The sequence below is a fragment of the Monodelphis domestica genome, chromosome 4, assembly GCF_027887165.1.
Source record: "Monodelphis domestica isolate mMonDom1 chromosome 4, mMonDom1.pri, whole genome shotgun sequence".
Taxonomy (NCBI): Eukaryota; Metazoa; Chordata; class Mammalia; order Didelphimorphia; family Didelphidae; genus Monodelphis; species Monodelphis domestica.
Genome location: NC_077230.1, coordinates 207,281,949 through 207,298,919, shown reverse-complemented (window position 1 = coordinate 207,298,919; position 16,971 = coordinate 207,281,949). Strand labels below are relative to the sequence as shown.

General features: G+C 35.3%; 1 protein-coding gene across 5 annotated transcripts in view; it reads right to left on the bottom strand.

Moving 5' to 3' along the window:
* Positions 1–16,971, bottom strand: part of PMS1 (PMS1 homolog 1, mismatch repair system component) — a 119,282-nt gene that overhangs the window by 62,468 nt on the left and 39,843 nt on the right. For 4 of the 5 annotated variants that reach the window (XM_007494502.2, XM_007494505.3, XM_001378605.3 and 1 more), the window contains exon 5: positions 6,721–6,884. The exons of the other annotated variant lie outside the window; for it this stretch is intronic. In XM_007494502.2, coding sequence (XP_007494564.2) covers positions 6,721–6,884 — 164 coding nt within the window. The remainder of the gene's footprint in view (positions 1–6,720; positions 6,885–16,971) is intronic. 5 annotated transcript variants of the gene reach the window in all.

The following is a 16,971-nucleotide window of genomic DNA, read 5'->3' as shown; positions in this document are numbered from 1 at the left end:
AAAGGAAATTAAAGAAGATATCACATGGAGTGTTTTTCAGATATATCCAAAAATAATGAGACATTAGGTCATTTTGTTTTGAGAGGGCTTACAATAAGCATTTTCAAAAAGGACGAAATAAAGAAAATGATACCTTATTTGCTAACATCTGATACAGAGGAAGAGTAGGTAGAGAAATTCTGAGAACTTGGTAAGACTTTTCAAATTATATGAGCATATACATATTTGCTTTATTTCAATGTAAAGATTAGGATAAAGAAAAACGGTTAAAAATTGTTTTGGTAAGATACAATTAAGGAATAACAAAAGAGAAAAACCAAAGCCCCATTGACTATATAGAAGCCTCAAATCTATATTATGAATACTTTCTTCAATAAAACAGTCATGAAGAGCCAGACATAGCAAATACCAAATTAACTTTTAAAAAACTAAATTGATTTTAACAAAAAAGAAGCTTGATTATCAAGGAAGAAATTACTTTCAAATTAGTTACTTATGTACATTCAGATCATATTATAGAAAAGATTAAAATCAATACAGGTAAAACAAAAATGACAAGATGTGGCAAGCAACTGGGGCTCTTGATGATCCCAAAAAGGAAATGGATAAGAGAAAATATATTGACAGACCATAATTATTTTCTAAGGAAGTTTAATTAATGTAAATCAATTTTCCTAAGGTGGCAAAAAAATCTAAATCCTCACAGCTAATAGACACTTGGATGATCTTTTAAAGAACAAGAAAGAGCAGCAAAGGTTGACAATTTAGAATACAAATCCCTATGTAAATTCTGATGGAAGATGGAGGAATATTATAAAGAATATCACCTCATAAAACAGTGAGAAGGAATAGGATATGAAGAAGTATACCAAAAGCTCTGCATTAGACACAACTAAGCTTTATCATCCTGAGGATATTTAAGGAGATAAATAGAACCTTAGATAAGTTAAATAAGATATTTGGAGAGTTCCCACACAAATACATGAAGTTGGTAATAGATCTAAGCCTGAGAATACAGATAATCCAAACATAGTTTCTGGTGGCACAATAATGGCTTAAAGAACATAAATATTCTGCAAAAGTCTAACTTTAACACTCATCATACTATGGAGATAATCTTGCATCCCTAACAGGGTTGTGGCATTAGAAAAGCTCCACCGGATATAATCGAGTTGGAAAAACTTGTTTTGGAAAGAGTGTGGTCCTGGTAACAGATTATGTCTGCTGTTTAAGGGCCAATCTAGCAATCAGAACGACTACAGTTGTCAAATTAAATGCTGACAGGAACATGAAGAAACAGGCCTAATATTACATTGATAGGGCAGCTATGAATTTTTTTTTTCCTTTTGGAAAACAAGATGGATATATACAGCTATAAAGTTGTTCTAGCTCATTGCCCTAAAGATCTCATTACTAGGGTTAGGCCCTAGGGGATAAGAAGATGTGTATGTATGAAAATATTCATAGAAGCTTTGTTATGTAAAGTACTTGGAAATAACAGACATGCAATGAATGTGAGACATGGCTGAATAGATTGTAATATTTGAAAGGAATAGACTATATTATATTATTAGAAATGACAAATATTAGAAATACAAAGAGGGGGCAACTGGGTAGCTGAGTGGAGTGAGAGCCAGGCCTAGAGACGGGAGGTCCTAGGTTTAAATCTGACCTCAGACACTTTGCAGCTGTGTGACCCTGGGCAAGTCACTTAACCCACATTGCCTAGCCCTTACCACTCTTCTGCCTTGGAACCAATACCTGTGTATTGATTCCAAGACGGAAGGTAAGGGTTAAAAAAAAAATACAAAGAAAATAAGGGAAATATATGAAGATACGAAAAAACAACAATATGCATTATGATTTTTTTAAAAAATTAACCACAAAATAAAGAAAAAATTATCAAATAAAACAAAACCAAAGGGAACTCAAAAGTAGAGAATATTTATATTAGCACATATGCATAGTTTACAGTTTTAAACAAATTACAAATGTAGTTTGTGGTTTTGCACATAATTTTTACGCATTTGTTTAGTTAAATGTTTTTTGTTGGTGATGATAGTTACTAAATATATAATGAAAAATACATTTAAAAAAGTTTCAAGGAGGCAAAGTCAAGATGGCAGTATAGAGGCAGTGAAAGTTCAGACCTCTAAAACCCTTTCTTACCCATTAAAAACCAAATGCTCCTAGGGGATTGAAAACCAAACCTAACAACAGGACAGAGCCAAGGAACACTCCTGCTGGATTCAACTTAAAAGCTATGCTCCCCAAAGCCTGAATTCGAGAACACCTGGGTTTAAGAGGAAGGAAGAAGGAAGTGCCCAGGACACCTCCCCCACCTACAGCACTGAGCAGTAGCTGGAATCTCTGGACACTAGTCCGGAGGGAGTACTTTGCGGGCAAAGCTGTGCCAGACTCAGGACTTTGAATACAGGCGGTAGGGAAGCAGCTGGAGAAGAAGCACAGAGCAGGCAGCCTAGTCATAGTAGAGACACTCAATACTGCGCCCCCCCCAGGTTTTGGCCTCAGGGCACATCTAGCTCTGCAAGTTCAACTCAGCTGGACTTAATCTTATCAAGCCTTCAGAAGGCAGGGAAGCTCAAGCTCCAACACTCCTCCCCCACAGACTGCTCTGAGAGCCTTGCTAAGCTTCAAGGGAGAAGGGTGACAGAAAAGCCCAAATCCACAGATCCAGCACATAATGAGAGGAGCAAGAGTACAGGCAAATACGGGGGGGAGAGGGGAAGGGGAAAATATGAGCAAACAACAGAAAAAGAAAAAAGAAATTACAATTGACAGCTTCAATCCAGACAATGAACAAAGAGCTAATATAACAGAGGAGGATCAAGGAACACCAAGCAACAACACAGAAACTCCAGCAAATTGAATACAGGCTTTGGAAGAACTCAAAATACAATTCAAAACACAATTAAGAGAGGCTGAAGACAATTGGGAAATGAACTTAAAAAGCAAGATAACTCATCTGGAAACAGAAAATGGTGTGTTGAAAGCCAAAATTAATCAGCTTGAAAATGAGGCAAAGGAGATGAAAGATGACCTCCAAAGAAAATCAGACCAGAAGGAGAAGGATGACCAAAAAGCCAGGGATGAAATTTAGTCTTTAAAAACCAGAATACAACAATTAGAAAGAAGGGACTTCATAAGGCAAATGAGGAATGGCTGAACAAATTGATGATGATGGAATACTATTGTGCTGGAAGAAATGATGAATAGGATGCTTTCAGAAAGAGCTGTAAAGACCTATATCTGTGATGGTGAACCTATGGCACATGTGCTAAATATGGCATGCAGAGACCTATCTGTGAGCATGCTCAAGTTACTGGCTTGGCCGGCTGGGAGCTTAGTCCCACCCCTAAATGGAGCATTCTAGCCTCCCTCCACCATCCCAAGGGCTGAGCGTGACCAGCTATAGCCTAAGAAGCAACAAGCACAGTAACACCCCACCATTCTGCCCTTCCACCCTGAAAAGCTATAAGCTCAGTGCCACCCAAACAGAAGGGGAGGGTATGGGGCACTGGAGCCTCCCTGGGGAGCTCAGCCCTTGAATGCAGGGGTGGGTGGGGCACTGCACACAGCTGGGGGCGATGTTGGGGGCATGGGCACACAGTCTGGGGGTGGGGTAGGGCATGGCACAGGGTTCCCAAAAGGTTTGCCATCAGGGACCTATATGAACTGATATAGAATGAAATAAGCAGAACCAAGAGAACATTGTACACAGTAACAGCAATACTGTAGAATGATCAATTGTGAAAGACATAGCTACTCTTTGGAATGCAATGATGAAGGACAATTCTGAAGGACTTATGACAAAGAATGATATCCACCTTGTGAGACAGAACTATTAGAGTCAGAATGTAGATCAAAGCATACAATTTTTCACAATTTATTAGTGAGGTTTTGGTTTTATATGAGTGTTCTCTTACAAAAATGAACAATATGGAAATATGTTTTGCAGATCAAATTGCTTGCCAGATCAAGGAACAGGGACAGAAGAGAGGGAGGAAGATAATTTGGATCATATAACTTGAGAAAACTTATGTGGAATATTATTACATATAATTGGCAAAAGAAAATATCTTTAAAAATTAACAAATGAGTGTCTAATTATTGTTGTTTAGTTGTTTTAGCTGTGTCATGACCCCACTTAAAAGATTTCTTGGTAAAGATACTAGAGTGGTTTGCCATTTCCTTCTCTAGTTCATTTTCCAGAGGAGTAAACTGAGGCAAACAAGGTTAAACAACTTGCCCAGTGTTCCACAACTAGTGTCTGAAGCCAAATTTGAACTCAACTCTTCTAGGTCTAGTACTCTTTCTACTTTGCCACCTAACTATCCAAAACTTGTTGTGTAGGAACCACTATGCCCTCATTTGGAGTTTTCTTGGCAAAAATAATAGTAATTTGTCATTTCCTCCTTCAGATCATCTTACTGATTAGGAAACTGAGGTAAACAGGGTTAAGTGACTTGCCCAAAGTCACACACAACTAGCAAGTATCTGAGGTCAGATTTCAACTCAGGAAAATGAGTCTTCTTGACTCCAGGTTTGGCATTCTTTCTATTGTGCTGTCTAGCTGCCTGTTGTCTCCTATAAGTGAATCAAAACTACAAAATTCCCTGAAAGATATGATACATATTATTTTGTTCAATGGCTTCCTGTTTATTAATAATAACTAATGCACTAAAGGAGAAATATATTTGCAAAAAAAAAAAGATGTTTGGTGCTTGAAGGATGGTTTACCAAAGCCCATACTGAATTTGTTAATTAAAGTAAGGTTCTTCAAATGCTCAGTTTTGAAGATGACATCATGTGGATTCATTGTATCATTGTATTATATCATGGAACACTGCTGAGCATCCTAAATTACTAAAAAACATCTACCTGACAATACATACAAGAAAGACTAAGTAAATGAGTGAAAAAAAAAATCACAGAGTAAGTGGGTAGCCTTGCTTCATCCTCATATTTAATTGAAAAGGTTCATGTGTATCTCAACTGCACATGTTTGTTTTTTATTTCAGATAGATGCCTTTTATGATAACATAAAAAGGTCCCAGTAGACCCAGTATTTTATAGGAACTTTAGCATAAAAAGGTTTTTAATATGGTTAATTATGCTGAGTGTTTCCAAATTCCACCCCGGCACCCAGTGGTTCTCTCTAATTTTTAGGACCAAATATAAACTCTGGCATTTAAAATCTTTCACAATCTGGTGCCAACTTACCTCTCTAGTCTTATTATACATTACTCTAATTAATGAATTCTATAGTTTAGCAAAATTGACCATATCTCTGCTCCTCGCACATAATACTACATCTCCTTTCACTGCATCTGCCCCCTCATTTTTGGAAGACACTCACTCTTCGTTATCTCACAGAACACCTTATTTCCTTCCAAACCCTAATACAAAGCACAATGTCTAGAACACATCATAGGAGCTTAACAAATGCTTGAAGACTAATCAGTTCTTATAGGTAATATTATTAGCTGAGCTACCATTTCCTTCTTGCTATCCAAATTATATTGTCCTCTCTCTTTCATTTATTTATTTATGTCATAAAAACCCCTAGTAGTTTGTAAGCTGTGTTCTTTTTTATTTTTTCCACTGTCCTCTGATAAACAGTATACACAATTTTTTTTTTTACTTACTACTGATCTTCCTAGTGTAAACCTTAAAATTTCTTAGGCTTGTGAATGTTGGAAATTTCACCATTGGAAGGTTTCATGCTTGTAGGGAATTTCCTACTGATAGTGGGAACTCTATTGGAATGTGAACCCCATTGGTATGGGAGGTTCCTCCTCCTCCCTTCTTAAGATTACTTTAGGACAGAAACCTTTTGCTGAACAATGGAAAGGGCTTTGACCTATGCTTAAGCATAGAACAGGAAGTTCTTTGTCATGATTGATTTTAGAATTGATACAATAGAGATACTTGGAATGACAGAACCAGGTCTTGGAACTTCCAATCTCCACCCTGCTCAGGGTAACAGGATTTAGGAAGGGCTGCAGCAAAGGATCAAGATTTAATTATTTGAGAATATGACCTTCAACAGACATGTGCAAAACCACAGACCTCTGAGCGGTCCTGGGTTAAGCTAGAGCCACCATTGGCACAGGGAAGACATGGACAGTGATTGGTAGATGTGAGAACTGAGGGGAGGGAACTTGGATGGTTTCCTTAAAGATAGCAGGGTCTGAGGATTGAAGGGGGTTGGAGAGGTTTTGCTCTGAGAGGTTGTGCTCTGAGAAGCTTGCTCTGAAGGAAGCTGGAGGTAGAGGCCCCTGAGACTGTTTTTCCATTTTGGTCATGTGAGTGATAGGGACTGATCTCTTTTCTTACCTCAGCTATCTAAGGGCTTGGGCCTTTTGGCCCAGCCTAAACAGAGGGGGTATTTAAGCCCTATTCCCTTCTCTCCCTTTTTTCTCTCTCTCTCTAATACCTTTCTTCCTCCTGTTTGTAATTAAACTCCATAAAAGGTTGACTGCTGACTTGAGTTTTCATTAAGGAATTACTTAGCTGAATTCCTTGGCGACCTTAAATTAATATATATCAGTCTTTTAAGTGGTTTCCTTGTCACACTAGGAAGAAATCTCTATAAATGAAATTTGGGCATAAATGATGAACTATCCTAAGTCCCTACATACCCCATATTTTAAAATCACATTTCACAAGTTATTTGATTTAAAAAAAAATCATTACCTTGTTATGTGTAAAAATAATCCTTAATTCAGGTTTGAGAATGCCATAGGCTATAAGAAGGTCTTGGATTTTTTTTAACTCATCCTTACATCGTCTAGCTGTTGAATAAAATTGTTTTCTTACAGGAAGATTCTTAAATAATTTCAGTGCAGTTACTGTTGTACCTATAAGCAAAAAATACATACATACATACATATATATATATATATATATAAATTAAATCTCCCCCCAAAACCAAGAGTGCTTAACAAAAGGTAAATTTTAATTGCATTCCTTTGAAGAAACAATTTTAGAGAATAAGTGACCTGAAAAATTGCCATAGGACAAATTTCTGAATATTTAAATTAAACCTAGATATTTAATAATAAAATTCTAAAGAACAAAAAGAACAGATCACAAAAACAATTGAGAGATTGTCATAATGTTGAAAAAACATGCCACAATTTCTGGGAGCAAAAGTGGTACTTGGAAGAAAAATTTTATATCTATAAGCAAACATTATCAAAATGGAAAAAGAGAGGAATATTCATTAAAATAATTAGAATGCCAATAAATCAACCCAAAATAAATAAAAAGAAATCTCCAAAATTAGTGGAAAAGTAATTCAACTGGAAACAAAAAGTCCATAAACTTGATAAACAAGACTAAAAAAGCAGTTTTTGAAAAGATGAACAAAAATGGCAAATATGTAGCCAATCTGATTAAAAAGAGGGCAAAAAAAATCAATGAAATATAACATTAACATAGTAAAATCACAATAAAACAAGAAGAAATGAAAAGAACTACTTGAACACATTAGGCAATTATCTGTACCTTTCTCTCAAATCTGAACAAAAGAGAAATAAGATTACACCAAAAAACAAACACACAAACCCTATATAACAGAATATCAAATAAAAACAGTTACAAAGAAATTTTTAAAAACAAACAAACTATCCCACAAACCTCTTGATATATTAAACAGGCTTACAAAAGAATTCTATCAAACTTTTAGGAAAAATTAATAGCTATTCTACACAAATTATTTTAAAAAATGGATAAAGTAATTTCCAAAACTTTTTACACAAAAAAATAAACCTAGTTAACCTAAACCAAGAAAAAATTAAGAAAACTCTACAACAATAATATTAATGAATATTTATTCACTTAAAAAATAATTAACAAAAGACAACAACACTTTATAATCATTCATTAAGACCAAATGGAATTTATACCAGGGATACAAGGATGGTTCACCATGAAGAAAACAATCAACAAAATGAATTATATTAAAATCAAAGCATCCAAAATGACATGATTATCTCCACAGAGCAGAAAACAATTTTAACAATGCAGACTACTCATTTGGGCTAAAAATGATCTACTCAAAACCAAAAGTGACCATTATAAGTAATGAAAATATGAGAAATGGAGTTCTTAACCTGAAGTCTGTGAACAGCTTTTTTGTTTACACTGATCCTGCATTTTTATATTAGTTTTATTTTTTATAATCTTGTGCATTTATCTATGCATTTAAAAACTTTTTTCTTTTGGAGAAAGGACCTAGAGAGCATACTATCAAACTGGTTTTTGATCCAAAAAAAAAGATTAGAATACATACTTTCCCAACAAAAATAAGAATATAGTAAGCATGTGCCTTCCACTCACCATTATTTTATGTAATTTTAGAAATGCTATCAATAGCACAGAAAACAAAATATCCTTATCTGTTAAAAGGGATATCATATTTTACTTAGAAAATCAAGATAGCATAAGTGAATTAGAAGAACAGAGATCATATTACCTATTAAATTTATGGATAGGAAAGGAATTTATGAATCAAGAAGAGATGGAGAGCATTGTGAAATTTAAAATGGATAACAGTACATTAAATTGAAAACTTTTTGTACAAATAAAAGCAAATGTTGCCAAGATTAGAAAGAAAGTGGAAAATTGGGGGATTTTTTTTATACACAGCCTCTCAGATTGAAATCTCATATTTAAAGTATATAGAGAACTTTATAAATTTATAAGAATAAGAGCCATTACTCAATTGATAAATGGGCAAAGAAAAATGAATTTTCAGATAAAGAAAAAAATATATAGGTATACAAAAATATTCTAAATCATTATTGACTTAAAGAAATGAAAACCAAAACAACTCTGTGATATCACTGCATCACTGTAAGGATAAGTGATAAAGGATAGAGAAAAAATTCATGGATTGTCTTTAAGAGGGAAAGAGGGAGAAGATTATGGAAGGAGAGGCGGATTTGGGGAGTTTACTGGGTTTAACAGTCTCTCCTGATCTGGCTTTCCTCTGTGCTGGTAAGGAGATCTTTGCTCTGGTATTCTCTATCAGAAACAACTTAGTTAAGATAAACCTAAGGGTTTTTTCATCTGGGACTTTGGATTTACCTAGGAAGCCAACACAGGCTTTGGGTAAAGACTCAATACATTTGTGAGTCCTGCATGCTTGGCCTTTTAAAGATAATCTGTACTATATAGGTAACCAGACAGCTTTTGGGGATCTAGATAAGATCAGGAAGGACTTGAGAAGACCAGAAGAGCAACCCTCATAAGGGAAAATGTAGATTGGTGGGAAAGAGTTAAGTGTTACGTAGATTTAGGACCTCATTTATCATTTACCTACCATCAATAGATTTGGGTTTTTGTTGTTGTTGTTGTTTTTTAATAATTGCAAGGGTTGTGCTTCATTGGCCCTGGGAAGTTACTAGTTTTTTTGTTTTTTTTCCCCCATTTCCTCCATCTAGGTCCTTTCCATTAAACTAAACTATCTCCTTTTGGGGGTAGTTTTCTCTTTCATCACCATCAAACTGGCTAAAATAACAAAGGGGCAAAATGAAAAATGTTGGAGAGGATGTGGAAAATGGGGAAACTAATTTAGTGATGGTGAATCTGTGAACTGATCCAACTATTTTGGAGAGTAATTTGGAATTACACCAATAGAATTATAAAATTGTGTATACCATCAGACCCAGAAATATCATTGCTAGTTCTATTTCCAAAAAAATCAGTGAAAAAGGAAAAGAACCTTTATTTCATTGTTCATTATCCTGGGTAGTTTTTTCCATGTTATTTTTTAAATTAACCTAATCATTGTTTCTTATGATGCAGTAGTATTTCATCAGAATCAATTCCACAATTTGTTTAGCTATTTCCCAATTGATAGGCATCCCCACAATTTTCAGTTCATTTCTACCACAAAGAGAACTGCCAAATTAGGGCACCTTTACTCAAAGAAGTATTGTCCTGTGGTTTTTTAATGTGATGCTACTAAATAGGCTTCCTTCTGGATCTTACTGATCTAATCTGTTGTACTAATAAACTTTTATATTTAACTAGTAACAAGTAAGATTCTTAAAGGCTACTACTTTATAGTTTTAGACCTGATACTACTAGATTCCTTTTTTACTTAAAAAAAAAAATATATATATATATATATATATACATATATATATATAAATTTCCCTTGGGATTTCTGGCTATTTAGGGCCTATATAACTGTTACTAATATTGAACCAAATTGGCATTCCTAATATAAATAGCAACACAGCATTAACATGTTGTTCCAGCCTCTGCTATTTTATCAATATTTACAATTAATAATCATTAAATTATGTCCAGATTTCTTTTTCACATTTTCTGTCCTTGGTTTATTATTATGAACATATCTGTTTCACTAAATGAGGAAATAGAAGGCCTTTTTTAATTTTTTCAAACAATTTATATAGCAATAAATATAAGTTTTCATAGAATATGTGATTGAAGTTATGTGTAATTTCATTCAGGACTGAGTTAAATTTCTTTTACCTAGGTGGGATTATTGAAATTCTCTATTTCCAATTCCGTTATTAAGGATAAAACATTATTCCAATTACTGGTTTTGGGGGGGCATATATTTGAGCAAAGAAAAAGTTTCTAATGATTCTTCATCTATTGAAAGGGTTTTTTTTTTGCTTAACTATGATAATTTGGTTATCTTCTTCAAAAAGCTAACAATTTCTCTAATAAATTCAGTGATTAAAGTTTCCAGCTTATTCATGAATTCAACTTTAAAAATTAATATCTCTCTTTTAAACTCTTTATCTTCTTAGAATCAATACTTATACGTAGATTTTAAAGAAGAAGAAGGGTGGTAAGGGCTAGGTGATAAGTATTAATTGGCTTACCTAACTAGTACCTCACACAGCTATGAAGTGTCTAAGGCTAGAGTTTAACCCATGACCTCCTGTCTCTAGGCATGGCTCTCCATCCTAGCTGTTCTGATTTAATCTCTCTCTTTTTCTTTTTTTTTACTTTTCCAAAACTTATTTTTGGGTTTAGTTGTGGTTTTATATGTTTTTCCCTTAATTATAAGTAAAAAAACGTTTTTAACTTTTTTTTTTCATTTTGAGCCCAAATTTCCCCTCCCTCCCTTTCCCTTATCTAAGACAGCAAACAATCTGATAATCTGATATAGATTTTAGATGTACAATAATGTAAAACATTTTCATTCTGTGGAAGAGAACTTGAACCAAAAAAAAAGAAACAAAAAACAATGAAGAATGTAAAATATGTTTTAGTCTACATTGAGACCCCACTTCTTTCTCTGGATGTGGAGCTACTTTCCTGTTGTGCTTTGTTTTTTTGTTGTATGTCCAATTCATTCAACTATTCTTTCTCTTCTTTGTTGTCAATGAAAAGATATAGGAAGATTTATTTTCACCTAATGTCTGCTTTAACCACATCTCTCAAATTCTGGGGTTTGTTTTGTAATTTGTTTTCTGCTGAAATTATCAATCATTTCCATGTTTTATTCTTTGATCATTATGTTCTGTAGAATTATATTCTTTATTTTAGTCTCAATTATTCCCTCAATTGCCTTTATTAATTTAAATTTTGCTTTTGTTTGTAAAGCATATGTTTAATATTTTCCTTTCTGAATTTATTTCAGACTTTTTCCATACCATAGCAATAAAGCAATCAATATTTTTTTAGCATTCTATAGTAGACACTGTTTTAAGCTTTAAAGATACAAAAAGAGGCAAAATATAGTCCTTGGCCTTGCCATGAGCCTGGGGCTAGCCCAGCTCATAGCTCCATGGGTCCTCAGTAGGTGGAGCGGCAAGGCGGAAATTAATGATGGAAGGCAGCTGTATGTGTGTATCTCCCTGAGGCAAGGCTCTGCATGGAATGGCTGCTTCTCCATGCCAGGTTTAGCTTTTATTTTTATACCCATTTTCTTGGCACACAGCTACATTATTCAACAAAAGTGTTCGAATAAAGATAATTGGATAAGTGATACATTAACTTTTTTTTTTACTCTTACCTTCCTTCTTGGAATCAATACTATGTATTGGTTCCAAGGTAGAAGAGTGGTAAGGGCTAGGCAATGGGAGTTAAGTGACTTTCCCAGAGTCACACAGCTGGGAAGGGTCTGAGGTCAGATTTGAACACAGGACTTCCCATCTCTAGACCTGGCTCTCAATCCACTAAGCAACCTAGCTTCCTCTGATACATTAACTTTTAACAAATCGTTTGATTAACATTCTGAGACCATTCTATACACTTGTATTATAACTATTGATTCTGACAGGATACACAAAGATTTTACATAAGATAAATGATTTTGTCACAGGTGGCTTATTTTTCTCATTAACCTGTGAGGAGCTTGAGCTTATAGACAATCAAGGAAAATAATTTATTACCTTTAATAAAAACAGATTATCAATCAGAAATTCTAGCAAAAATCAAGTGGAGGGATCAAAGGGGTTTTTTTAGAGTTTGTTGGGGAGTTTTGCAAGAAGGGTTTTGGTTGGAAATCAAGTGACTGAGGCAAGATGAGGCATGGTGTACTAAAGCATATTGTAAGGGCCTCTCCTTATGAATGATTTATGTACTGCCTTAGGAGAATAAGTTTTGGAGCATGGGAGTAGGCGATTTCTGGGCATGGCTTGTGGGCATAGCTTTTGTTGGGAATTATGTACCTTAGCAAAAGTTAACCCATGATAGTCTTTTGGGTTTGGTTTTGTGAGTCTGATCTTTTGGTGATATTTTGGGGACTAGTGGGCAAGTATTTTGCTCTCATATTATTCCTTCTGAGACTAGGGAGAGACTAGGGAGAGAACAAGAATCACATCAATTCCATTAATAAGGGATGTTGATGAGAGAACTCATATAGAAAGGGCTGAGTAGATGATTCCATCCTGCCAACGAGCCACTTTGTGACCTCCTGGCTTCCACAAGTGACCTTGTCAAGACATTGTGGCCTGACGGCTCCTGGCATGGCCTCAAGGAGCTCACAATCGAATGCTCCCGACAGTCATTGCTGTCAATCATTCTTCTGTCACTGTTCCATTTTTAACCTATTTGAAACCTGCCCTTACACTGGGTAAACTTGACTATGCCCTTGAAATTATCTATAAATTATTAAACAACATGAGAAAGGATTGGATTTCAGAAATTAGAGAAAATGTGGCTTTCTGGCATACCTCTGAGGAGGAATCACTGAGGGGACAGAGTAAAGAAGAAGCCATAGCTTTATCCAGGTCTTTCTTCCTTCCCTCTTCCCCTGGGTCAAAGGAGTGCGTTCTAAAGAAATCATAATATTTTTGACTTCCCATCTTCCTGTCAGTGGATCAGCTGTCAAGTACATTGGAAGCCAAGGACAGAAGTGTCGCTCAATGTACTAGAAACTTTCCTGTGATTACCTTCTTAATCTTGGCATTCTCTTTTCTCTCTTCCCTTTTAAATGCTCTGTTCCTTTGGAATTTTCAAAATTATAAACTAGGTATTCCCTTTCCATTCCCATATTTCAGGCATTAAGTTATAATTCAACATGTCTTAGTGTTATGTTACTGTGATGTTAAATCTGCTTCTTTGTCTATCTCCAGTTTACTTGATAACCCTCTATTTTTTCCCTTTGTGTGTATAGCTAGGTGGGGTCAAGAATATATTACTCTATTTTTTCCTGGATACTGTGATTTTCTGGACCTCTCCATCCTGTGTCACACATTTTATTCTCTAGGATATCTGGGTGATAGGTAAGCATTTTTCTTTTCAATTTCAAGACTACTTGATTAGGTCTGCAAGTCTTTAGACAAATATATTATTTCCAATCTTCAACAGTAGCATGTTTCTCTATCCAAAAGCTTGTCATTGGTTTTATTTTAAGCCCTAGTACAAAAGGTCAACTTCTATTCTCTAATACAGAAACACAGAATTTCATAATTGGAGGGGATCTGAGAAGCCATACCTGGATAACCATCTCCTTTACAAGAAGACTATCTTCTTAATCAGCTCTTTATTTTACATGAATCAAATAACGTAATATTTATAAAAGTGCATAACAAAGTGCCTGACACAAAGTAGGTGCTATATATGCTTATTCTCTTTCTTTGCCTTTCCCTGTACCATCATACTCTTATGAAACATCTACCTTTAATTCCTTTAATTATACATAGTGGCAATACTACCTATGGTCTTTAGTTTTCTATCTTGGACTTTATAATCTGAACATCTTAGTACAAATGATATTTTCTTCAAAAGAATAAAAAAGACACAATGAATTTATTTAGGAATTTCCATAGCAATGAGAGAGAAAGAGAGAGAGAGAGAGAGAGAGAGAGAGAGAGAGAGAGAGAGAGAGAGAGAGAGAGAGAGAGAAGGAAAGGAAAGGAAAGGAAAGGAAAGGAAAGGAAAGGAAAGGAAAGGAAAGGAAAGGAAAGGAAAGGAAAGGAAAGCAAAGGAAAGGAAAGGAAAGCAAAGGAAAGGAAAGGAAAGCAAAGGAAAGGAAAGGAAAGGAAAGGAAAGGAAAGGAAAGGAAAGGAAAGGAAAGGAAAGGAAAGGAAAGGAAAGGAAAGGAAAGGAAAGGAGGGAGGGAGGGAGGGAGAGAGGGAGGGAAGGAAGGAAGGAAGGAAGGAAGGAAGGAAGGAAGGAAGGAAGGAAGGAAGGAAGGAAGAAATGAACTATAACCTAGCTCATTTATGCCATGAAATTGTGTTTGTACTTTGTTTTGGAAAATAATCAATGACCCCTACAGAGTGATGTCTGATGTCTTTTTTTTTTTACTAAAACTCTTACACTCTTTCTTAGAGTTAATACTGTGTATTGGCTCCAAGGCAGAAGAGTGGTTAAGGGCTAGGCAATGGGGGTTAAGTGACTTGCCCAGGGTCACACAGCTGGGAAGTGTCTGAGGCCAGATTTTGAACCTAGGACCTCCCATCTCTAGGCCTGACTCTCAATACACCAAGCCACTCAGTTGCCCCCAGAGAGACGTCTTGATTTGCATGTGAACTGGATTTAAGTGAGGCAAAGTTGCACAAAAGTTGTCAGCTTCACTCTTTATCAGTTATCAAAGTCCAATGGCAAGACAAAAGCCATGACCACTGGTGATGGCCTGGGATGTAGTGGATGACATTGCATCTTTGATGTCTGACCAAAGTCTGAGTGCTCCTTAGTACCTGTTTCAGTGGACTTCATGGCCACTGGAACAAACTGTTCTCATTCACCCTTTCCGCTGGGAGAAATCTTTTCATGTTTGGGTTAAACATTCCCCTAACTCACTGAAGGGTTTGAGGCCTCAATCTGGCTTAGCCTGTCTACAAAGAAGGTGTTACAAAGGTGTGGCTGCTGTGCATGCTACAATTTCTTGGAGCCACAGGTGAATTTCATGGATAAAGAGCCCTAAAAAGGGCTTAGCAAGCTCTCACACCAGAAGTGCTAGTCTTCCTGGTACACCCCATACAATCTTACTGTGAAGTATCATTATCTCAAATTATATGGTGTAAGGTAGAAAAGGAAACAACAATGGGAATAAATCTTACAGTTCAATAGAGCAGGATATATAAAAATGTTCACGGAAGCAAAACTTGTCTATCAATAGTAAAACAATATCAGGTTATACCCCCTAGGTCATCATGTTATCCCCTAATTTACAACATATGAAACAAAACAGGAAAGAAAAATCTATAGATCTTTCTTCTTCATCAGTCAGAAATAATCCCCCAGGTTACATTGAGAGCTCACTCAAAAAACCTTTTTGTATATGAACTACATTTCATTCAAAAGATTCATGATCTCAGTAATGTGAATACAGTCTTTGACAGCATAGACTAACTCATCTGAGAGTTCCTAGACTATGTAATTCTTATCACTGTCCTCCAAAGGCAATCAATTCAAAGTTCTTATACTTTTTGTATCTTGTGGATGCTAGTACAGCATGAAGGCTATCTATTCCACCATGTCTACTTCCTTTTCCAGTATCCTTGGTGAAGTCTATCACAAATAGGAAAATCACTAGATCTTAGTGATTAAATAGGAACCATCCATAAAAATGGTGATCCTTTAAAACAGCAGTAAGTTGATACAACTGTAAATATTAAAATTTAGGGAAACTGAGGCAGGGTAGAAATTAGTTTCTCTCTGCAAGGAATATTATATTTTTAGAGGTTTATTAAAGGTTAAGGATTAAAGAAAATACAGAATAAGAAAACACGTGTCTGGCCTCTGGCCTAGACAACCTCACCTACATTGTGAAAAGAGACGCTTCTGCTTGCAAGAGGAAACAGGAAAGAAAAGAGCCTGTCTATGGTGAAGACCCTTTAAATCATAATTTGCTCTCGGCCCAGGTGAGAATTCAGTGAGATTACAAAGCATTCTGGAGAAGTGGAGAAAGGACTTCTGGGGATTGAAGTCCTGGATTCAAGTCTCCATTTTTTACACTTCCAAATTGAGAGATCACTGCCCACTATCATATTTTATAAGAGAACTCTTTTGATTTAGCTGCTTAACTCTCTGACTTCAGTATATTTCAGAAACTCTGTAATTAACCTAGAGTCTCTGCTATGTATAGGTAAAGAGATCATATAATTAAAAAGACAACTAAGTATTATCATACTGTAAAAAGGTATGGTTGTTATTATATCAGTAATGTTTTAAAATGTTTACTGTCAGCTTCTGTTCCTAAATTAAGCTAAAAAGATCTTTCACTACATGCTCATTTGCACTGTAGGGATTTAAAAAGAACATGATGCTCTACTTTAAATAACAGGGTAGGGAAATGAAATATCTCAAGTAAAGTACTTTAGTATATTCCTTTAAATATCAGAGAAGTTCTCTCTCACTAATGCAGCAATAAGAAGAGTTAAGAGAGTTCATCGGTAAGGCTAAATGCATAAAGATAGTTTTTATTGACAATTTGAGTCAAAGGGATTATCTGAAGTGGTGATAGAAAAAGATGGGAAAGAAAATAAGTCATTTTTTGGAAAA